At 37.5% G+C, this 24,755-nt stretch overlaps 1 protein-coding gene across 2 annotated transcripts in view; it reads right to left on the bottom strand.

Moving 5' to 3' along the window:
* The window catches only part of TRRAP (transformation/transcription domain associated protein), a 72,877-nt gene that overhangs the window by 33,167 nt on the left and 14,955 nt on the right, over positions 1-24,755 (bottom strand). For both annotated transcript variants that reach the window (XM_056503160.1, XM_056503161.1), the window contains 28 exons: positions 24,495-24,695; positions 22,583-22,734; positions 20,786-20,985; positions 19,832-20,049; positions 19,515-19,712; positions 18,822-19,082; positions 17,696-17,857; positions 17,292-17,388; positions 16,721-16,842; positions 15,098-15,268; positions 14,303-14,371; positions 12,493-12,612; positions 12,049-12,168; positions 11,530-11,694; positions 10,945-11,126; positions 10,476-10,674; positions 9,934-10,062; positions 8,997-9,263; positions 8,264-8,470; positions 7,228-7,386; positions 7,007-7,141; positions 6,725-6,835; positions 5,739-5,885; positions 5,209-5,422; positions 4,409-4,534; positions 2,587-2,733; positions 1,224-1,426; positions 433-554 (listed from right to left, as the gene is read on the bottom strand). In XM_056503160.1, the coding sequence (XP_056359135.1) occupies positions 433-554; positions 1,224-1,426; positions 2,587-2,733; positions 4,409-4,534; positions 5,209-5,422; positions 5,739-5,885; positions 6,725-6,835; positions 7,007-7,141; positions 7,228-7,386; positions 8,264-8,470; positions 8,997-9,263; positions 9,934-10,062; positions 10,476-10,674; positions 10,945-11,126; positions 11,530-11,694; positions 12,049-12,168; positions 12,493-12,612; positions 14,303-14,371; positions 15,098-15,268; positions 16,721-16,842; positions 17,292-17,388; positions 17,696-17,857; positions 18,822-19,082; positions 19,515-19,712; positions 19,832-20,049; positions 20,786-20,985; positions 22,583-22,734; positions 24,495-24,695 (4,604 nt within the window). The remainder of the gene's footprint in view (positions 1-432; positions 555-1,223; positions 1,427-2,586; positions 2,734-4,408; positions 4,535-5,208; positions 5,423-5,738; positions 5,886-6,724; positions 6,836-7,006; positions 7,142-7,227; positions 7,387-8,263; positions 8,471-8,996; positions 9,264-9,933; positions 10,063-10,475; positions 10,675-10,944; positions 11,127-11,529; positions 11,695-12,048; positions 12,169-12,492; positions 12,613-14,302; positions 14,372-15,097; positions 15,269-16,720; positions 16,843-17,291; positions 17,389-17,695; positions 17,858-18,821; positions 19,083-19,514; positions 19,713-19,831; positions 20,050-20,785; positions 20,986-22,582; positions 22,735-24,494; positions 24,696-24,755) is intronic.

Here is a 24,755-nt window from a genome sequence, read left to right as displayed (position 1 = left end):
CATTATGATTCATCATCTGCAAGTCTACATAGGAAAGTAACTCTCCTGAAAGTCTAATTTACAGTAAAGTTTCAAGGAAAAAGGATATTTATATCCTATGAATGTGAAAAGACAGATCTTAGCTGCAACCACAGTTTTGAGAATACAGTCACAGCTACAAGTGTGCCTTGGTATCTTGGGAAAGAAAGAAGTTGGGATGGAGGTATTTTATCAGTGCCAAAAGTAAAAATCCTTACTAAGGAACCTCTATTTTCAAATTGCCTTCCATAAATATGCACTGTGGTCTCAGGAAAGTGAATTGATTTTGCATTTCAGGAAAAAAAAATATCCCTTAATTCAGACCTAAAAAGATGGATGACATGTTATAAAGTTCATATATGGTACAAATTATGAACCAATAAACTGCAACAAATGATTAATTGCTATAATTACCTATAGACATAGTTAACAAGGTCTAAGAACTGAGCATTTAATTCAAGGTCTTCTGGAAAACGCTTTTCAATGTAAGTCATCATTTTCACCAGTAAAATGGACTTCTCCCTGAGAGTAGGTGTCTGTGGTAAAAGAAGACATGATTAATTTTGTCAATTCATCTTAAAACATGCAGAGAACTAGCACATTCAAACTACAACTCAGCCATCCTTTACGTGGCTCCTTCACTTCTAAAGTACTGGGAAAGTGCTTGGTAGGTCATAGTTCTCCAAAAGAAAAATAACTCCAGCTTTTATCCTTCTGATATATGCTGGAGAATTTAAAATTAGGACTAAAAATAAATTTAAGTTGTTCAGGGATTAAAAAATTCTGATGCATATTATAAAAGTGTAGGTCCTTTTGTAAAGACTGTAAAGAGCTCAACTCTTAAAATATGGCAGATTGAGGAGGCCACAAAATGTTGCAGAGTGACAATTTACACCAGCATTAGTCATCTTCCTCCTGAAGAGTCTTTCTATCCAGGTTAATGTGAAATATATTTTAAAATTTTTACTTTAAAGGAAATTCTCCAGCATTTGAGATCAAATACCAAATATAAGCCTATAAAATGCAAAGTATCTATGGCTGTAGCTATTTTCACAGGGAATGAAAATAGTCTAAGCATCATCAAGGGCATCTAAACATATCTAACAGATCATTACAAACCTCATTGTCAAAACTGATGAATTATAGTGGTTAATCATAGTAATTTAGTATTTGAGAGCAATAATGACTTCATCTACTCAATTTACCTGATTAGCTGCCATTGGGGAATTGTTTTTCACCCACTCCTCCACTATTTTTACCACTGCACGAAGAATTTTGGCATCAGTTGATTTTTCAATGAGAGATGTTAGAATAGCTTGTATAAAATTTTTCCTCATTTCCATGCTCATCACAGCCAAGCGAGTTTTCACGAGATCCAGACTCAGCATTACCAGTTCACTTGTACCTGCTGTGGATGCAAAACAAGGGTTAGAGTTGTGTATACACCTATGAAACACCTAGAAAAAAAATTATCCAGAGAAGATGCTGTAATTTTAAAAATATCAGCAACATCATCTCTTGCCTGGAAATACATCCCCATAATGTGCAGAGGATTATTATTTTACATTCCTACACAGCTCAGGTAGAACCCAAGGCCAGGCTGGATGGGGCTTTAGCAAGTGTCTAGTGGAAGGTGCCCCTGCCCATGGCAAGGGGCTGGAATTAGATGATATTTAAGGTTTCTTCTAACTCAAACCATTCTATGACTCCTTTCAAAACCAAATCCATGGAAAATGCTAAAGGCAAGCCTGTTTTTTCCTTTCTGTAAATCTTTAGTAGAAGGCATTACAGACCCCTGAAAAACTCCAATTAACTTTGTGCAAGAAATTGTCTGTGATGCAGGTAATTCTCTAATTCTGTTCAGCTAATTTCCTGACTTGCTTATCTATGAAGTTTAATAATTTTCCAATTGTTTCTCAGAGTTAATAAAATTTACAAGGTTCTCATTTACCTAATTAAATTATGGGCTGGAAACCTAACAGCAGTAATTCCTTCAAAGTGTTTACTTCAGTAGCTTATTCATTAGTAAATTACTAGCCCTGAATTTTCTGCTGCAAAATTATCTGATTTTTTCAATGACTCATGACCTAATTCCTTTGACAACAGACAGAATTATACTGACTGAAAAAGATGTTATTTTAAGATTAAAGCTAAAGCATCAGCTCCAACAAGTTAATTCAAACACAGTTGTTCCAATATTATAAAATAGGAAAGAGCACAAAAAAGTGAAAGCACAGAGCAATCAAAAAAAATCAGCCCCTCTCCCCTCAACACTCTAAAGCCTTGAAGAATTTCAGTGCTTCTTTTATGCTCAACAAATGTTTCACTAACCCTTCACTGAAAAGGTTGGGCTAATACTGAAATTCATATATTAATTCCAGCAGGTAAGTGGAACTCCTAAGTGCATTTTTAGCTCTCAATACTTCAGTAACACTACTCACTAAGGCTGAAGTATTTTTCAACTAGAAATAAAGCACACAGACCTCACAAAGTCATTTGAATCCCTTTAGGATGAGGATATTTTAATACTTTTAACACTTGTCATGAACAAGACTAAAAGGTTAATACCTGTATTTGCTTCTGCTGTTCCTGCTGTTGCCTGTGGGTTCAGGTGTTCCCTGACCATCTTCTGCAGGGACCTCATGAAAACTGAGATCAGCCTGTCAATGTAGCTGGGGTTGTTGCTGCATGCAGATTTCAGAATCATCAGAGTCCCTAGAGATAAAAACAAGGCTTCAGGAATGAAAACTTCTCTTGGGCACGACCTGAGTAAGGTACAGATGCCATGATAGGATGGGACTACCCAGGTTACAAACATCAGAAACCTGGAGAGATTTGGAGAAAAATTTCAGCCTCAACTTTAGTCCTTAGACTAAGTCTAAAAGGTTACTTTTGTACTAATCAAAATATTTTGAAGTTTTGTATATAAGTGTGTGATGAACAGCAAGAGGAAAAAGGGAGGACAGGAAGAAAGGGACTGAGAGCAAGTATTTCCCCAAGACCTTAAAAAAATGTAACTACTCTTGATGCTGCACATGCATTTTAGTAGCAAAAAGTAGAAAAAACTTAAATGAGTGGCCTGGGTTTGGTAATTAAGAGATCATAACTTTGGTTTTCTGATGATTAAGTTCCATAAATCAATTTCTGTAGATTGAAGCTAACTGGAGTTGACTACTTCACTCTTAAAAAAAAAAAAAACAAAAAAAAACAAAAAACAAACACATCCTGTAAAATTATACCTACTGAAAAAAAACTACTCCAACTTTCTAATTCAACATATGCACACAGCAAATATACAGAAGCATGCTCTGGTCATTCAGTGGCTCCTGCCAAAGTTGTGATTTCTTTTTCTGATCCCATGGGCACAAAATTTGGCCCCCAAAGCTCAGTCTCTGAGCCACAGAATTATATAAAAGGCACCTCCTGACAGCTTGATTGTGGTGCTGCTTTTAAGGGAGCTCTGGACAAAATGTAAGAAACATCCTTCATGGTTAGTTTGATGTAAAGCACGTCCTGACATCTGACAAATAGGCAATTCCCAAGGTGAAATTACAACCATCCACACAGCTCACAGAATAGAGCAGTGAAGGACATTTGCCATTTAAATCAGCAGGTTTTCCAACATTGTACAATTTCAGGTCTGTATTACCAACACAACCAGTTCTAGGCCAAACTCTATTATACCAATATATCTCTGTCATTCTATCATGCTGCTGAGTTGTCTAGCAGTTCAGTAAGTACAAAAAAAAAGCAAGAAAAGAAAAATATTTCAGCTCTTCAGAATAGTCTATACTAAAAATTCAGATTTTGTCACTCAAGATAAAATAGCATTTTTGTAATTTTTTGATTACTGAGAGTTTAAGATCTATGAATACATAAATCTTAATATGCTATCTAAATCAGCTAATAAATGAAACTTAAAAATTAAAAAGAAAGGCAGGAACACATAAGACTCTACACAGATTCCTTGAAATATTCTGTTGTATCTCAGAGGACCTGTAGGATTTGGCTTTTTTTCCTTAAAAGCTGCCAGTAAATTACTTTATTTTTTGGCTAATATCAATACTGCACCTTTTTCCTATGCACTTTGAATACAAAAGGCTTCCACCTAGCAGATCTACAGCTCCCCACCCTCCAAAAATTGCTCTCAAGTCACATCAGTGAGCAGACAGAACACAATGAACACCCCTCCATTCCCTTTCTTCACAGATTATGACATCCCAAGCTCCTCTCTCAAGTTAGCTTGAAATGCTTCCCACAGATCAGATTCCCACAGCTTGCTCTGCCTCAGATCAGATTCCAATTTCCTTATGGGAAAGGAAACTCATGACAAAGACACCAGTGATTGAGGGGCATTCCCACAGAGCTGCCAGGGACATGGGACACGTACCAAAGAGCTGGGAAGGGTTGGCATTGGTGGCCTTCTCATAATTAGTCAGTCCTTCATAAATAACCTTCCCAACTGCAGCATAAAGGCACTCCAGCTCTTCGTACTTGGAAGCCACACTTGAGGTACCTGCAGGGTTTAGAGTGATTAGTTTAGTAACATCACCCACAGAACAGTTACACTGAATGCACAGGCACTAAAACATCACTGGAGTCTTACACTGTCAACAATCTAAGGTGACACAGGCACATCCCTCATTTATATAAACCTCTTTATTATACCAGTATGTCCTTTATAATAGTGTACCACTTCTTCTGAGTAACTCAATTTGACAAGCAGTCCTACATTACTGATTTACTTTTTTCCAAGAAAAGATTATCTAAATTAGCTTCTATTAAGACACAGAATATTACCTATTGCCTTCCTTTTCTACACTTTATCTCCCTTCCTTGTTTCAGCAAAAGAGCAAAGCTTAATAACTAAAAAATTGCACTTCTGAAGCTGAAGAATTCTAATTGTAAAAATACATTAAATTTATAGCATGCATTTTTTGAACTAAAGTTATGACAGCCACAGGTTATTACGTTTTTATGTCAATGGATAATGATGTACTCCAGACAATTACTTATTTCAGCTTTTCCTTTTTTAATCAAAGGTTGAAAGTGCAGGCTGAAACGGACCATTAAATGCAGGACTCATAAAACAGAATATTAGCACATCCCAAAGAGTGCCTTCATCCCACCCTCAACCACTTAAGTTATGCAGCTACAAAGGATAAAAAGGAGGAGGAAAACACCACTCACTTGGTTCTGTGGGGAAAATTCCCATCAAGCGAGACAGCAAACTGTGGACAGCTCTCAGAACCTTGGTGTTCCCACAGGTCATACAGGCTGCCACTCCTCTCTGCAGGGGCTTGAAGCTGCTCAGGATAGCAGGGGGCTGCAGCACAGTCAACAGGAAACTTAACACCTCTAAGCCAGTGCAAATGTTGGCAAAGTTGGCCTGATTGGGCTGTTCCTAAAGAGAAAGCATAAAAAAGAGGCAGTGAGTAGGGGTAAACAAGAATTACATAAATTACTAAACTCAGATAAAATCTGTTAAAACCCACCAAGGAAAAAAAAAAAAAATCCCAAAAATAAAAAAACACACCAAGCAGTCAGTACTGAAGCTCTACAAATTATAACCACTGATGCAATTCACACACTTAACAACTTATTTATTTCACTACAAATGAAAGATTAGTACTGTACAAATCTATATCCAGATATAGATATTCAATCATGTCACATGCCAGGGAAAACCTAAAGTCCTACAGGACTAAAATGCTACCTACCACAGTCATGAGCAGCTTATCAAACCACTGCAACTTCAGCTCTGACTTGGGCCACATGTCTGGCCTCAAAGCTGTTTTCAGCAGGTTGACACAGCGGCGAGACAGCAGCTCCCCAGGGGATCCAGCAGTGTTGGAGTTGTCATTTACCTAGCAATTCATCAGAGTTAACAAAAAGACACCCTTTTGGAACCCAGTCATTAATTTATTACATATTCCATGCATGCATATAATTTCTTATTTCTGAAATGGATGAGCTTAAGTACTTTAATCAGTATAGTCACACAGCATTTAATGCATAAAAAGCTCACAACTAATAGTAAACACCAGAACTGGTGTCTAAATTGCTTGCTAATTAACCCAAATCACCCCATCAAAGGTGTATTTTAAAAAGTTTAATCCCATCTTTTATTACTACAACCCTGAACATACTCAAGATGGTTAATCTTTACTGTTTGCAAGGTATCTATAAACATGTGCAGCTCTTTATTCAATTCATCTTTATACTTAAGAGCACATCTACTTTGTGCAGTGGAGTGTAGGATATAAAATCCCATGCTACTTACCTGCTAAGTCTACTGCAGGAGCAAAAGTCATAAAATTTATCAGCCTGGAGGTACACCCAGATAATTTTCCCCATCCTAGAAAAGATAATTCCCTCCAAATTTGGTGAAAAGCTTTAGTTCTACATGCTGCAGGAAAGTAATTTTACGTATAGGATTTGAAAATAAAACTGCAATCATTACCCTTAGATACAGTCATTCTCTATAAAACTCTGAAAATATTTTGGGATAAAGTATTCTTGTCATTTAACCTAGGCAACAGAACAAGCATACCTGCAGTATCACCCAAATACGTAAATTATTCATGAAAATGAAGTATAGAAACATTAGAATAACCCAAGCCTAAAAGGACTGTGTGAAAAGAGGGGGTTATGGGTTTGGCTGCTACTCCACACTGGTATCTGCATATCAGAATAACCACAGTACCTGGCAAGCAATTCTAATCAGGAAATTCACAACAGTGTCTGTGTGCTGCTTGTCAATGGGCTTGGCAAGGAGGGCATCAGCTCCTGGCAAGGACTGGCTCCGTCCAAACACCTGCACAGCCACAAAGCACAAAAGTCATCAGCAAGCTCAAGGAGGAAAACAACAAGAACAGATTTTAAATACTTGCTCAAGCTAAAAGCTTACATTTAGGGAGTTTTGAGTCATGTGGAAAAAACAATTACACTACTTAGAGTTTCTGAACAAATCCTGATTTTCTCTTACAGCACTTATTGCTCCTGTAGCTGTCCTGAATCGTTTTACTTCTTGGCCAGAATCCACAGACAATCCTCTTTTAACAGCAGATGAGGCAGAACTTGCTCCTTCTCCACTTGCACTTGAGTCCATATCTGAATCTGGCTGAAATATCAGCAATGTGCATGTTAAAAAAAGTACATTAAACTGTGGAACAGTTCAATCTTTACCTATTTATTTTGATTTCCTACCTGCTGGTCTTTGATTCTTTGCAATTCCCATTTAATAACCACTTCAGCAAGATCCACAGCTAATTTTCTTTGCTCTATTGTAACACTGGGAGTGAAGCCCAGTCTCTGCATAGCACTAACCATATGCTGAACCAAGTGATGTCTCACAGGATAATAAACCTGAAAAAATGGTTTCACAGAAATGTTAGTCATTAACCAATAACATTCTACACAAAACCTACAATGTTGAAATAAAGCAAAATCATAAAACAGTCATCAATCCCAAAGTTTGCTAAACCTGTACCACTTCAAATTTTGCAATATGGAAAGTTAACAGGAACACTGAAAATAGTATTTTGGTTACAACTTTCAGCAGTGACTACTGATTTCACACACTCAAATGAACATGCTCTTTTTAAGATTCACAGTTTTTCTCAAGATCAATTATACCAATTTTTTTCCAAGCATTTTAAAGAGCTTCAACTCACATTTGTACACACTCAATATTCTTTCAAAAACTGTTGATGCATCAGTTCCTGAAAAATGTGTATTAGCTGTCTCTTTGGATTGCATTTTAATATGTGCTTTCAAAAATGTTCCTGTGTTGACATTCTGCACCATTGCCCCATTTGTTTAATGCTTCCCAACATACATTGGTTAGAGATAAAAGTGATCTAATTAATCCCACATATAAACCAATATAAAGTCAAACAAACAAGGATTAGTGGAGTATGGCAAAGAATATGGTTCTGCACCATTTCAAAGAACTCTTAGAGAATCTTCACAGACCTGTTGAAGAACACTGCTAATGTATATGCAATGAATTCATCTTGCAGACTCTAACCTAACATTTGGAGTTCTAACTTCAATCATAATAGAGCTTAATAAATTACTTGCTATTAAACAGCTGTATTCAGTTATAGATAAGCATCTTCACACACAAATGATGCATTTTGAAGCTAAGCCATATAAATCAGATTATGGTGTTTTTCTAATCAACCAGTTTACTTCCTTGCTACAGGAGATACAGTGAGTACCAGAATAACAGCACAAGTACCTTGAAATGTTGTACTATCAAGTGCAAAATATGCACTAGCTGGGGCACTGTGTGGCCCTCTTCCACAATGATTTTTCGTGTCCAGTGAGTGAGCATCTGGTGTCCATCCTCCATCCGAGCAGGCACGGCTGGAGTCAGGATAGCCATGGCCTGCCTGACAATAGCCCGGGCCTCCATTGCATGAGCTTTGAGAAGGCTGTGAAAAACCTGAACAGCACAATTCTCATCAACAGGAATACTGCATGTATTTACAAAAACAAAGCATCTATAATGAACAGGGAACAACAATATATGCTTTCTAAAAAACACAGTTTTTCTCTAAAGGCTCATAATTTGCTAAAAATATCATGATACATCAGCAGCAGAAGCATAGAGCATATACTTGTGTTCCTTTTACATTCTCTTTTCTCCCTCCACTGTCAATTTTCCCTTGATCCCCACACTGTTCCTCAACTGAAGTGTCTGCCTCTTAAATGAAGAAACATTCCCAATTTTGTTAATTCAACCAAAAGGTCTACTTGTGTGAAGACAAATGAAAACAGGGAGGGTAAGCAGTACTCCTTTCTATCCTCTCCTATTCCCAAGTAAATCTGTATTAAACATTTTGCCTGCTGCATTCATTTGTGGTGTTTGAACTATACTCAGCATTCAAAACCACCGTGCAGCTTCTACTCTGAATCTTAAAATAAAAGCAAGCACTCTTCTGAACTTAACACAAGCCCATGGTCAATACCTGCAGAACAATCTTCTTGTGAATGGCAAACTTGGCAATGATGTGTGCCAAGAGCAAGTGGCCACTGTACTTGCAGGCTGGGTCCACACAGGCCTTGGAGAGGAGGCAGGGCCAGGCAAAGGTCATCAGGCGCCGCAGTTTGCTGTTCCTGTTCTTGTTGTTGTCGTGGATGTGGTGGGGGGCATGCTCCACCAGCAGCGTGGCAAACTGCAGCAGGTAGATCCTCAGAGAATCCAGCATATCAGCCTGCTTTTCTGGGTCAAGTACCTAGTCCCAGGCATGATCAAAGAGGAGAGAATGAAGTTGAGGAAAAAAAAAAAAAAACTACTTTTAGTATTATAATAAATTTTATTATTATAAAGGCAAAGTCACAAATTTTTCCTTTTTGAGCAAAAAGCATTTTTGCATTTTGCAATTTGAGCATTTGAGCATTTTTGGTTTTTAAGAAGACTAAGAACTCGTAATTACTTTCTTAACTCAGTTTAGTACCCACAAAACAACCTCCTGAAGTGTGAATCTAAATAATGAGCACATCTGGGAACTCCAAAACTGTTAACCTATGAAAAGGAATAAATAAATAATCCCAATCCTCATCTTCAACAGCATTCATTTTATAACTGGTTCATTCCAGTGAATTAGAAAGACCCTGATGTTTGGTCATGGAAAGCTTTCCTTATAAAAAAGACTGGAATTACAGCCAAGTAAAGCCCATTTCTAAAGACACATTCCAGTTCTGAAAACAGCATAAACTGAAAATTGTAGTCCCATTCCACTGATGACTAATGGATCTCACATTCAACATTATGAAGCACTTGACATAACAGACCATAATACTCAGAACAGAAAAACTAATTCAAATCAGGATGAAAAGTCAAATGAGAGGAACAACTTTTTGTTTTAATTTTCAAATAACTTCAATGTAATCAGAGAATGTTACCTTTGTTATAAAAACACTAGTGATGCTTTCTGGATTATCTCCTTCTGGGTTTGGGGGGCCCAACAGCTGTTCACCTTCTCCTTTTTCAAAACTGTACAAGAAAGCAGGATTCAGGATGTGTTGCAGCACCTACAGAATGTAAACAAAGCAAGTTTTACTGTACCATGATATTCTCCTAATGGCAGCCAACATTCGAGTACTCCCACATGCAAACTTGCCTGTTGGACACACTCACTGAGCTACAAAAGGAAACTATAAATAAAACCCCAAGAAAGAGACACACCAATTTTTCCCCTCCTCTTTCTTCCTTCCAAGGGCATAGATTCTTAGAAAGTGTAAGCTAAAGCAGTCAGCACTGAACACAAGATGAATTGCTGTCTCTGTTTATTATCGCTCTTCCTCAGGTATGATATTTTCACCTAAATGACTCTGCCAATTATCAAACTCATTGACATTTAAGTAAGGGAGTTTTGTTGCCCTAGTTCCCAAGAAGAAAATTAAACCTAAATACCAGGCTTCTTTGATTTAATTGCTTTAGTTACCTTGGCTTTGAGCTCATCTCCAAAGTTGGGGTCATTCAAGTCGACAAAGCGGAAGAACAAAGCCCGTTTTTGGGGAATGCTGTAGTTTTTGGGGATCTCTTCTTCCATATATTCCTTTAAGAAAGTCATATTGCAGAGAAACCGGCCTGTAAAAGCTCGAAGCAACTGGAAGAGTAACTCTATATCACCATAATTCCTCCTGGGAAAACACATAAAATACAAAACTTCTGTGAAAAAAAATACACTAACTACTATGCTGATGAAACTAATCTTTTAAAGGAGCAGAGAAGCAACAGCAGCCAGTACCACAGGCATGGTTTAGAGGCAATGGCAGTATTATGAAATACATTATACTTCCCCTTCAATAACTGCAAACCATTTTTAGTACTCTATATACCTTTACAGTATTTTCCAAATTAAAATTTAAAAAAATACATGCAGGGTCTCAGAAATAAAATTTTTTACATACTTGCAGTAATTCAGTAAGCAATAGGCCAACAGCTTGGGCTCTTTCCAGTTTGTTGCAGCCATATTCTCCTTCCTATGTCTCTCCTGAAAAGCTTCACTCACCCATACACGTTTCAGCTGATTCACCAAGGAGTGTTGATTTGCTAACCAACATTCATCATTCTTAACAATAATACTTATGATCTGTCGAAAGCAAAACAAGACAAATGCCCAGTCAACACACAAGAGATCTGTCAGGAGAAACAATGATATACAAGCACTTGCTTATGGTCAATTAAGGGTTCTAAAATATTCAACAGCAAAACAAAAGAGTGAAATACAAAATAGTTCAGATTAAGGAAAATAAATTTCTGTTTCTGTTGCCATGCTTTCCTCTTGTATCCTACTTGACAAAAAAAGCATAGTTAATTTGAGTCTCTTTTCCCTTCTCAGAGCAGCTGTGACTACAAACACTCCACATTTTTACAAGTTGTTTTCTATCAGCTGTAATAAGCACACACACACACTGAAAGCCTGGATGTAAGAGCCTTGTAGCTGAAGAGGTTTCAACCACCCAGTGCAGAGATAAAGAAGGGTAAATGAACACCTTGATAGCCTGGAACTGGAGGTCCAGCCGCATTGTGGTGGTGCTGGGGGAGCCAGGTCTCACAGCTGCCTGGGCACCCACCGGCAGCAGCAGCGTGATGAACCGGTTGGGATTAGCTGCCAGCACATCCCGCAGAGGTTTGGCATCTTTATGTTTCAAGAAACTCTGCAAAAGGGGAAGAAATAATTTTAATAACCTTTAAAAGCTGAAATACCAGGCAACTATATCATCCTGTAGCTTTTATATTCCACACTAAAGCTGCAGAGGTTATATTTCATGTATATAAAAATAACATCTACACTTCAGTAACAGCCTTACATGATCTGGAAAGGTATAAAATCAACACTTCAGGACAAAGAAATACAAAACCAGGAACAGGAACCCTGCAGCCAAGAGCAAGACCATGATTAAGGACCACAAGGTCATACAGGAAAAAAAGATGCAAAAGACAAAACCTTTTTGTTCATCAGATTTGTCAAGTTGAGGGATTTTTCCTGCTCCTCTCCCCACACAGCTTACCATAAACATTCTGCTCCACTGGGGATCATTTAAAGTGGCTTCCATCATGAACAGCTCCACAGTCTGGGATGGATGACGTGTCAAAAACTTTATCAGTGGTTCCCTGAATGGACTGCCAGCCTGAAAAATTCATAAACCTTAAATTAAAAATGCAGAGCATAGAGTGTTTCCTACTAATTTACTACCACTCAGAAAAATACATTTGACTTGGCATTTATACAGATACAAAATGTTCAGAACTTGCATGATGAGAATTCATTGACACTTTCAGAACTTCACTTCTAAGGGTGCAAGACAAATTTTAATACCTCCTAAAGGCTTGAAGACCATATTTATTACATCACATGTTCTCACACCATATTTGAAATACTATAATTATCATATACTAATGTTTAAGAAGACTATAAAGCAAAAATTTCAGTCATGTTAACTTCCTCTTTTTACCTCAATTAACATTGCTCGTTCTGTTTTCATAACAACTTCCAGGAGAGGCTTAACCAGAGTCTGTGGGGCAGCTGGGATCAGATGGAATAAGTTTATAATTGCTGAACAAATCTTCATTTCCTGTAAAAAGAAACAAAAATATTACTGGCTATAATGTATAAAAACAGTATCACACACCTTACTTCTTTTTTTCCCTCTGTATTAGCAGAGCCAGCAGCCAAATGCAAAGGATTAACATACACAGAACATCTACTTACCATAATGCAGGAAAAAAATTGCACTTGTGGAAGTCAGCCCTTTCCCCTCTGGTAGTATAATGGTTGAAATTTTGTTTTCCTTGCCAGTAGAGAGGTGTTTTACAGGTGAGAGCTAAAGACTCTAATGATACTGCTGATGGAGTTAGAGTGCTCACTGCCCTACACCAAGTGAGTCATGCACCAAACAGCCAGACCTTCCCTCCTAAACCATTTCTCCTATACACCAGTGTCCTGGGGTGACCTCACACCCCCAGATTTCACCTGAAGAAAGAGAGACTCAGCTTTCTCACAGCCTATGTCACAAACAGCTGGTTACTATAAAGTCAGCTCTGTTCTCCCAGTAGATATTAAATTCTCCATGAGTCCAAAATAATTTGCATTTTTTCTTTGTGTGATTTAAATAGAGATTGTATTTCAGTTAGCTAGAGTGTAGGTTTCCTTCAGTAAGAAAAGGAAAAAACAAAACAACCAAATCCACCTTCACTATCTCTCTAAAACTAAGTTCCAGTGTGCAGTATCCAAAATGATTTTATCAAGTGCATTGCATTTTCTCAACTGAATTGAAACACAAAGCATTAGGCTCCACTCCTTTAACCTGATCTGCCCAGACAGACCCCACAACCTCCTCTCATGGACTGAAGTGCAGGGCTGACAATACATAAAAACCTTTTGAAACCACTTATGCCTTCACAGAAACTAAAAATCCTACTCCTCCTGAGCATGTACAAAATGCTCAGTGTCCTTAACAGCAATGTGATCAAACAGCTCTGCCATGAACAGAAGACAATTCACATTTCCATGCTTTGAGGGAAATAAAAAGCCAATGTAATTTTATTCTGATTTGAAAAATAAAGATACAATCATAAATCTCAACACTTAATAAAAGCATTTAGTAAAAGATTAATAGAGCTGTGGGATTTTGGGTAACATAGAGGACACTGCACTGAAGCAGGGATTGCCATCAGTATTGCTGAGAGCACACAGTACTGCCATTACTCTGCACAATTTGCCATTTATAAGACAACTGAGCAGATTCCCATGATTCAACATTAAGGCCATTCATTTCACTGGGAGAGTAATTTTAATGTGATCCCAATTGGTAAATATTGAACTTGGTTTTAATAAATTAAGTTTTAAATTAACTGGGATTATGTTATCATTATGTATAATTTTCAAAAGGCTATGTTATGAACATCAAACATATTAATGAAAAAAGGGGGATTATGATGTTCAGCTCATCAACCATTCCAATGAAGAAAGATTTCTAAGCAGAAAATCCTGAGGGAGAAAAGAAATACAAATGCTTGAGCTGTTCCCACACTAACCTAAAACAGTCCTTTAAAGTAACTATTGTCAGCAGAGAAGAAGCTCCCCTTACTAAAAATTCTAATAGATATTCAATATTCTATATTCAATTCAACAAGTTAGCTCATAACAAAGCATCAGTGTGTAATCAGTTATGGCAGCATTTACAACTGAATGAGCCCTTTAATTCCAAAACACTAATACCACTTCTTTGTTCCCTTCTCACATAAAAGCATTCATTAACTTACATTTCCATCACTCCGTTGTCCACCTTTGTGTGTAATAACCACAACTTCCATCCACTTACGCAGGTGTTGCTACAAAGAAAGGATAATTACTATTATTCTTCTAATTAGACTGTTCCATTTTAGCATATGCTACAAGAGACAAGAAATATTTCTTTGAAGGAAACAAAGAGAAGAATTATCGGTTATTTTCACTCTCTCAAGTTGAAAAGTTTACTGTTGCTAGAAGTCTTCTTTCTTCTTCAAGAAAGCAGGGATTATAAGTACATATATATATATATATATATATATATATACACACAAAAAACTTAAGTCTGATAGCTTTGATGACTTGTTTGATGTGTATGCATTTAAATGCTTAAATATTCATGCCAAGTGGATAAAGAATCCACATATTCAGTTTAAACACTGCAAATAAACAGAGCAATACCTCCCAAAATTTTATAAATCAAGAAAGCACCAAAACAGATTTAGTGCATTGGGAAGTAAAACTGTTAAAGGTGCTGGTGGCACCTTGCTTAAAGATAAAGTTGTCCAACCAAACCTTGGCATAACTAGTTAAGTCTTCACTAAAAAATAAAATCTCTTAATTTTTTGGTTACAAAGCCCTTTAGAAATTTTATGCAAATGTTTAAAGAAATTGTGTTTTTTTTATTAAATGAAATAAACAAAAACAAAATCTTTTACTTCCAGATATATTGAGTCACAACTGAACTTCTTTGATTTTTCACCAGAAAAATAGTAGCTAAAAGAAAATTTCTTCTGGAAGAGCTAAAATAAACACTTGGATGGGCTTACCATCATCTGATCACAGAATTTATCATTGAAAGAGTTTGGGAAAAGTCTGGTGACTGATGTCAGACGATTGACAACGTTGAGGGTCAGACTCCGATAGTCGCCCAGCATCATCAGCAGTGGTCTCATGTGGGTGTGAATCTGATCAACTTCTATGGTAGCTCCTTCCAAGAACTGCAAGAGAGTGCACAATTAAGATACAGGTGGAGAAGGACATGACTTTTGTGCAAGCTTTTTTTTTTTTAAATAGATTTAACTGACTTGATTTTTCCTATTTTATTTTTGTCCTTTCAAAATGCAACAGTTCAAACAACGTCTTGTGCTGGAAATATACACAGTGACAAGATGGATTTGGGATGCACTGAGGTATTTCTGACACACAGAAGGACATTCCATAAAATAATCAAGTAGGAGATTGTAATTACAGACAGACTGAAAAACTGCTACAGCTATAAATTAAATACACAGCTATGAGCAAACTACTTAGACCCAATATTAAGAACTGCCTGTGAATCTGGCTGAAGGCAATAGAGCAAATTTCTGTGTTACAATCTGCATGCATCCTGAGCAACAGAAAAGGTCAAAAGAGCCTGGCTGCAAGCAGCCAGAGAGAATATTTCCTGTCATGACCGAATATCCTGTGGGCATGAGATTATCAAAGGAAAAAAAAAACATCAGACAAATCTGATGTATAGGTCAGAAGAACCCTTATTTGTGACCTCTCAACCCAACTGTGTTAACAAGCCAAAAATAAGAAGTACATTCCCTTTCATGACCACAGTGACATAAACAGGCACACAACCTCTGGCCAGTCAATGGCACAAAGAAATACAAACCACCAGTACTACTGCAGTTAAATTCTCTGTTCTGTGCCAGCCCATCTATACAACACGACAAAGAGACTGCAAGTAATTTCATTAGCTTTTTTTTTTTTTTTTTTCATTTAGAAGAATGGAATTAAAATCTTGCTGAATCAGAATTAGGCACAGCTATTGAACAACAAATCATGATGAAAGAACATCCTTTCCTTGTCCTTCCAGCCTTTACACATGCTAATGTAGCATCCACAGGACAGACAGGGCAGTGTCAGGCAAGGACACTAATTCTGACCTCAAACAGGACAGCAGGGTCCTGTTCCTTAAGGTAACCATCACACTGTGATGCAGAGTCTAATTCTGCTGTCCTGCTTTACTTTTCCAAAACCAACAATGGGATCTCCACCACTTCTTTTAGGAACATAGACAAAACATGGGAAGAGCTTGGACAATAAAGCCAAGCCTGCACATTTGCAAAACAACTGAGAAGGACTGATGCTATTTAGAAAAGAAGACTCATTTACAAATACCAGACCAGCAGAAAGAGGAAAAGACTGGACAGAAAGACTGAAAGATTTACCATGGTCCTTATCCAAGAACTTATAATTCTTAGTTGCAACTTGGATAATTCCTTATGGCCAAGTTCAAATCCCAAACAAACACATCTGACACAAACTTATCAGCATCACTAACAAAAACTGAACAGAGCAACAATATTTTCTGTAGAGAACTTTCCCACAAAGTCTTGTACCAAGGAAATAAAGCAGAGAGAACAATGGCCTCAAAAGGAATATTGTTTTAATACAGTCACCTTTCTCATGCACGCTTCTCCTGCCTCCTGCAGCTCGTTATTTGTTGAATTCAGTGCCTTGAAAAGTGCAGCAATGATTTTCTCTCTTGACTGAGGCAAGTAATTGCAGGCAGCTAGAGCATCTGCAAATATCAAAGTAAATTTGTTCTCTTTGTTAACTCAATTTCAAAGGAGAGGAGAAAATAAACCCTAATTCTACACTGCTTCTCTTATAGCTTCTTTTTATGTCATCTCAAATTGCAGACAGCTAAAGCACTATATGCATTGCCAAAATCAACAGGCATTATAAAATAGTAAAAGAATGGGAATTCTATTAACATTCTATAGTTTTCCTAATGCTTTATAACATAATTAATCCTAAAATATTTTGGGTTCCTTTCAGAAAACTGAATTCTAGTCATTACAAAGGCAGCAATACTTTCCCATTATTCTCTCCATTAAACTGTAACCTCAGGAGAGCAGTCATCAGTCTTCCAGTGCTCATGTTTTCTGCTGATCTCAGGAAGCAGACTGCCCATTGCTCACAAGGACACTTAACTGCATCAAGCCTTGTTTAGGAGGTTTTACTTACTTAAGGCTGCAATTCTTAGAGGTACAAGTGATGGAAGACTTTTGTAGCAAGGCAGTTTCATTAGGGCAGCATCTTCAGCCTCACATAAATTCAGTAACTAGGAAAAAAATAAACAATCATTTTAATATTGCTACTCACATGTTAAACACCACTATCTCACTTCCACCTTTATAGATAGCTTTACATCTACAGCACTTTGTTTTTGTCTTAACTCAAAACCAGAGGATCTTCTGCCTTGACTGCTGCAGGCAAAGCAGACTTCACTTCATGTTTCAAAAGTGAAATTCTTAATTTCAGTGAAAATTTAAAATACACAAAGAAAAACATGTATTTCTAACAATGAAAGTACTAATGCCATCATACAGAAACATCCACATTCTAAGATGAGAAAAAAAAGAAAGTACCTCTGTGTAGAAAACCTTGTGCTCCACAACATTCAGATCCATTGTAAACAATCTGGGCTGCAGGGTTGTGCAAAATGTATTTCCCTCCATCAGGCCAATCTGGGCATTTGCAGGTTGGTGCCGAAGCAAATGTTTTTTAGGAGGAACCATGTCCTGGAGAACCTACATGATGAAATTCAGATTACTGAATTAACAGCTATTGAAATGGCCCCACAGACCCAGCCACCAAGAAGACACCATTAGTCATGGCTGTAGCTTTGCATCCATTTTCCATTGTGGCTCCACATGTGTCTTGAGAAATAATTAGGCAAGAGGAAAAGTAATTCTCTGAATTACTTTGGTTCAGTCAGTTTGCAAAGCAGTGTAGTAGCTGTAATTAATACATATTCTCCATGAAAAGATCTACAATATTTAATAACTTCACACAACATCATGAACAACAAAAACTTCAGACTGAAGCATTTCAGACAGTCAAGAAACAAATATGTTTTAAGCTGCTAAAACATCAGAAAACCAAAAAAGTTTCTGTAACTTTTTTCCATTACACCAACTTCTCACTTTCCTCAATAAATAGCTTTAGCAAAGTAAGATATCAATTTGGAAACTTCTCAGTATAATCTGGAATGTTGTCATGGCCCTTAAGACTTATGTACATTCAATTATCTTCCAAAAGACTAAACAATAACAGCTTTAAGGAGTATCTAGCCAAAAGCTACTTCAACCAGCTTTGAACTTTTGGTCTCTTTCTGGATAGGGAAAGGCACAGCAATAATGCCACATATTTAGAGAATAACAAAACTGAGTATCAAAATGCAGTGTCTATACAGCCTAGCCTATGTCTGATTGGTGGCAGGATGAGCAGCCCATAATTTAAGGAAGGAGATCAACCTGATGAGACTATAAATACTGACTAAGAGTCAGGCAGAGCAGAGCCTGTATGAATCTCTATAGTGCTCCAGGCATTGTATATATTTGAACAACAAAACTTAGCAAATGACAAACATTTGCTATCAAAGCACTATGAACTTAATTCACCAGCATGGGAAAACATACTAAGAAAAGCATTTCTGCAAATCCAAACTGGAAAACAACTTTAAGATCTGCTTCAGTAAATATTTCTGCTTACCTCTTTATGTGGCTCCATGATGACTGTGACACTTTTGCCAGTGACCTGTGCAAGCACCTGCAAAGAATGCATGGCTTGTTTTCTCACAGTGGAGTTTGGAGAGGTCACTTCTCGAACGAGGTCATGTGTGACATGATGGAAAGACTTTTCCTGTGCTGCAAGGATTTCTTCTGTTTTTTCTTCATCTTTTAAAGGAGTTGCACATCTAATCAAGAGCTGTTCTAATGTGGTCTTTGCCATAGCAACTGCTCCATTGGAAACCTGAGGCACCAGAGATCATTTTTATCAGCTAAGTACAAAACAAAGATGACATATCTAGGCATTACTCATGAACTTAGAATTTGATTTTGATGAATCCTAGGATTTTGATTTCCTACTAAGCTTAGTGATCCTGTGGTAAGTGACAGTGAATCTGTGTTCTTTTGTGATCTACATGTGGCCTGTACATTTCTACTCTGAAAGCAGCAAGTGTAAACTCAAAAACTTCAGCAAAGTTAGGTGGAAAAATCTGACTTCATTCCTAACTTCAGATGTTGGTTTGAGTTAAAATCACTAGAATTCACTACTAACTCTTGCAGGTAAAATGCATTCTGAAGTTCAGTAAAAAATTCAAGATAGCTAAGAGTTCCATCTGTGTGAATTTAGGCCAGAAATTTTCCCAACACTATTTGATAAAATTCATTAATTACATACCTCTCCAGTTAGGTCCATCATAACGAAGAGAAGTGCTTTCAGGAAAGTCTGCTGGTTCTGGAGGACCCAAATCAGTGGCAGCCGTTCCATGAGAAATTTAATGGACACAACACCTCCTAGTTTAGCATACCAAGCTTGCTCATAACAGCAAGCACACAAACGTTCCACAATGTATGAAAACAAGGGAAGCTGACAAGCCTAGAAATGAAGAAATGATCAGTTTCCTTTTCTCAGCTTATTGGTAGCCTCCAAAATTTTAGAAGTAAAATTTCACTGTCTGAAACTCAATCATTTCAATACATTTTTAAAAAACTTACCCTTTCCTTTGAACCCAAAATGATGCTTGCAACATCAAATATCACTGCTAGGGCCACTTCTCCTATTTTACAGAGCTCCTTCTCCTCATATGCCATGCAGATTGCTATGGCATCAATAAGCACTAAGGGATCCATGCCTTTTGACCCATTTTCTTCACTGTGGAACATGGCTGTGCTAGGCTGGCTCCCAACCTGATAGCACTGCAGCAAGAAAGGACCTGGAATTTGTAACAGGGGGGGAGGGGAAATAAAGATAAAACAATGGATATATCAATATGAGTAGTCTTTTAATTAGATTTTACTACTCTTGGATTAGCTGATGGCAAAATCAGCAAGCCCTGTGCCTATTTGCATATAAATGGATTGTAAGGCATCCTTCACTCTTAGAAGAATAAAAGATTACATCTACTTGAATATTTTTTTTCTATCTACTAGACTATGCACTGCAAGAAGATTTAATTAAAATGAAGAGTCATAAAAAATCCCAGTTACATTAATGTGACAATGAAGAGTGATATGCTTATAATATGCCTTTTACCAAATTACTTGTCATACAGCCCAAACAAAAAAGTTTTCTCTTTGGATCTAAGACACTGCAGTTCCCCTAAAGGTCCTCCAAAACCACAACTGGAAACGACCCAATTAGAGACCATCTGCAAATAGTACTGTGAGCATTAAATTACACAAATACTGGAACTATGAAAGCTGTTCCACACTGCAGTTATTTCATTGGCTGTAACACTTACAGAGCATCATTAGGTGATTGATTATTTTTTTAAAATTTGTTTAATAATTTCCACAGCTTTTTCAAGAATTGAATTTCAGCCTTCAAACAAAAAGCCACTATGAAGTGAGCGCAATAATGTGACTTTTTAACAGCAGCTGCTGTGAGTGAGAGCACAAAGCTGCCCCAAAGCTCCCCCAAGCTCTCAGGAGCTGTGTCCCTGCCCTCACCACACTGCTGGGCCACGGCCACCATGGTGTAGTGGCGGATGAGGCTGGCCACGAAGGGCAGGGCGCTGGGCCGCAGGTCCTTGATGACGGCCGACATGAAGGCGCCGGTCAGCGCCTGCTCGAACGTGCGGCGCGCCGGGGTGTCCTGGGCCTTGTAGCGGTGAGAGATGATCACACTGGGGATGGACTTCTCTGTGAAGCTGCAACACATTTACCAAAATAGGAGTGTATCACTCAGCTGGGAAGGGCAAAAGACTCTCTAACAATTTAAAGTTAGAAAATGTGTGTTTATTCAGCGTGAGGTAATCCTCTAATGCACACTGCCAAATCACAGGTGATCACAGAGTCTATCAGCAAAGGACTCAAACAAATACATATTCATAATAACAGCCCCTCCCATCCCCTGCTTCCTATGGTAATTAGCTCGAATGGCTATTAAGCATTGATTGAATTCTTAAATTAAGTCTGGGATCGTTTTCGTGGGGAGGGGTCTTAAAAGGAGGAAGTAAGGGGAGTCTTCCTCACCCTAAACTCTTGACCTTTTCTAACAATGACAATACAAATGATTTCAGGGGATAGTCCAGTTTTTCAAAGAATGGATTTCTGGTTGCATTGTCCATGTTCCTTTGGATCTGCTCACTAGTTTTGTCTTTTCCCATTGTAAGCCCAGCTGAGCAAATATGAAATGACAGACAGTCAATTATTTAAGTTTCAGATAACTACTCCCTTCTAACTTCTAACTTTTAATTATTTTCAGCAAGGTAACTAAAATTCTAATTTTCTAAGATTAGTGTTTCAACAACACAGCAGCACCCCCAGCTCAGTCACAGCCACTGCCAGCTACTGCACTCAAAGTTTGTCTAACTCCTTCTCCACCTCCTGTTTTCCCTGCATTTTGATAGAGCTAGACCAGTTCACTCAGCCCATATTAATTTTGTCAGCCACTGGTCTCCAGCATGATGGATAGCTCAATTTCATCAGCAACATTTAAAGCCAGTGGTTCAGAAGAAGCCACGTATACACAATAATAGGTGTACGGGCATTGCACTGCAACTCAATTACAGAATGTAATTTTCAATATTTTGACATTTTTCCCTTTTTTAAAATGACATTTGATTTTAATCTTGAACGATTGAAACATTATTTATCAAATCACTGCCCAACAAAACTTACTCATTGCAAAGCTATATTTACGTCAAGTCTAACAAGCCCAAACTGTGAAAGCTACTACGCTTTATAGCTACACTTACCACATTGCAAGAGTCAAAGTCAGCCCACACTTTTTGGGCAAAGATGGTAAAGTTGTCTAAAAGCAATAAACTCGTGAAATACCAACAACTAAAATTGCAAAATATGTAAGAAAAGCTTCAATAAAAGGCTCCCACACCAAGACAGAGATTGTGTGTGACTATGCTGTAGCTTAGTCACTAAATGAAACCAAATTTCTCTTTCACTTTAGTAAAAGCTTAGATGCACATACAAAATGTCACAATCCAAGTTAATCTTTAAAATACAACTAGCACCAGAATATTCTAATTATTCAAATGCACGAAACTAAAATTAATCATATTGATCATATCTAATAAGATTATACACCAGACTGTAATTGGGGGGAAGAAAATTAAACTATGAAACATTAACATGTCATTGGCACTAAAAAACATGCTAACAAAATTCCTTTTCACCAGCAGGCAAAAACCCCATGGATTGCACCGACTAATCATTGTCTCTAAACTAGGCTGCTCCAAAGACCCCATATATTCTACATACACATTTAAGTTTAAAGAATTGTCATACTTGGGATGTGCCAGAAGCTGGTATAATGCATGCTTGTTATCATCCAGGCTCATCATGGCCACCAGGAAGCACTTGATGACCTCCCAGGCCTGCCTGCGGTAATAGGGCTCCGTGTTGGCGCTCTTCAGGCAGTCCAGGGCTGTCTCAATTGCCTGGAGCAGAAAGAGAGAGAACTCAGACACCTCTTGGCATTCACCACAAAGTCATTAATCAAGGGAATGGTATCATTAATATCTATTAAAAGTAACTTTTAAAGTATGCACAGTTTGGAGTGCCCAAGTTAAGAAATGCACAGAGGGCATGAGAAAACACCACAGTGTTTTCTGTGCTCTTGTAGGTGCTAAGTTCCATGGCAGATATATTTACCACAATTTTGAGTTATGAATGAGGTAAATCTTCACTGTATCTCTCCCCTGAAAAGAAACTTTCCTTGTCTTCCCTTCAGCAGTAATTGCTGTGTCTAATCCCTTACACTGTGTGCATTTACACCCATATATAAATGTTATCTTTCCATGCATGATGAAATATCCCTGTAAGCAACTTCTAAACACCAGTTATTTAATGGAAATAGCACTCCCCCTTTTCAAGAAGATTTAATACATTTTAGAATAATTCAAATCAATCTTATAAGAAGATAAAGGGGAGTATGCCTCTTTGGGAAATTTCTATTTTGTGTTTATATACATACACACAGAGATAAAAATACATAAAAGCACAACTGTCTAATTTCTATCCTTATCCCACAAAACAAAGGAAGATAAATAAGATGGGCATAATGTAAAAAAAACATGTAAAAATCATAAAAATTGTTCTGGAATGTATGAAAAAAAGAATTACCAATTGCAAGTAAAATCTAACCATCCATGCTTAGTAAGTTTATGGAGAAAAAGCCCCTGATATAAAGTGGGCATTTTTCTTCCTTGGTATTTCTATTTACTTAACCAATTGTCATCCTAAGTTTTTATCACAGCATCTCAATGAAAAGAAAAATTAATTTTGGACAGACCACAAAAGTCTACCAGGGCACTAAAAGAAAACAAGGATTTCTTGTTTTCAATTAATTTCACTTTTTTTTTTCCCTTGTACTTTAACATTTCCTTTTCATAAATACAAAGCGTTGAGCAGATAACACTTTCTTGGTCAACACCAAGCACCTGAAGGTTGCTCCATATCAATGTTAGACACCAAAATCCTTTGGAAAACTTAGTTTGAATTAAGCCTAGCAGGACATGTAAATGTCAGCAACTACAGTATTGATATGTATTCAGTTCATCAGCTTCAGTACATCTGCATTTTAAGAATCACTTTTCCAAGCTATTTTTAAGCCTGCTGGCTGGATGGAGCCAGAGAGCCAGCTGCCTGTGAAGAAAATTGCTTACTACATTCAGATCATATCTACTTATGAAAGTCTAATTGAAAAGGTAAGTATTAAAACTCTACAGACCAAATTATCTCAGAATCCAGCTTCACTCTCAGAGATTAGATTGCTGTAATTAGAGAGAGCTAAGCACTTGTGATACACCATGACTGCCAGATGAAAGCCAGTACAGTACAAAGTGCTTCTAGAGACAACAAACAAAACCAAATCACTAAAGTCATGAAAATCATCACCACTGAAGAATTTCTACAGTAAATTTTTGACACATTTCAAAAAGCAAATAGGGACTTTTAGGTGAGATTCCTGCTCCTAACCTAAGCAATACACCAGAAGTTCCAACCTTTCCCATTCTGTGAAAACATTTATTTGGGCAGTTTAGCTCCCTATACTATCACTTCTTAAGAGCAGTACAGCATGCCTAAATCTATTATTTTGGGGGTAAAATCTTACATAGTTTATAGAAGAAATCAAAAAAGAACTTCCAGACATATTTAAAGTTGGTTTCTCAGCACTGTAACTAACTTAAACCCTTACCTTCTCCATTGGGAGCTGAATTGATGCTTTACAGTCTGAAAACTCAATTGTAATACTGGGTCCTTGGATTTCTGTGACCACATACTGTAGTTTCTGTGATTCCTTCAACATCTTCCTGTTACTCCCCCCAAACTTGCCCAGCACACGATAAGCCACGTGGGAGATGCTGTCGGCAGGATTGCGCAGGGTGCGCCACAGGGCCTGGGGTGGAAAGGGACATGGGCAGAGCAAAAAAAAAGTCAAGGAAAACACTTTATTCTT

This window comes from Oenanthe melanoleuca, chromosome 14 (genome assembly GCF_029582105.1).
Source record: "Oenanthe melanoleuca isolate GR-GAL-2019-014 chromosome 14, OMel1.0, whole genome shotgun sequence".
Lineage (NCBI taxonomy): Eukaryota > Metazoa > Chordata > Aves > Passeriformes > Muscicapidae > Oenanthe > Oenanthe melanoleuca.
Note: the sequence above shows the minus strand (reverse complement) of the source record. Positions and strands in the feature narration are given on the sequence as shown.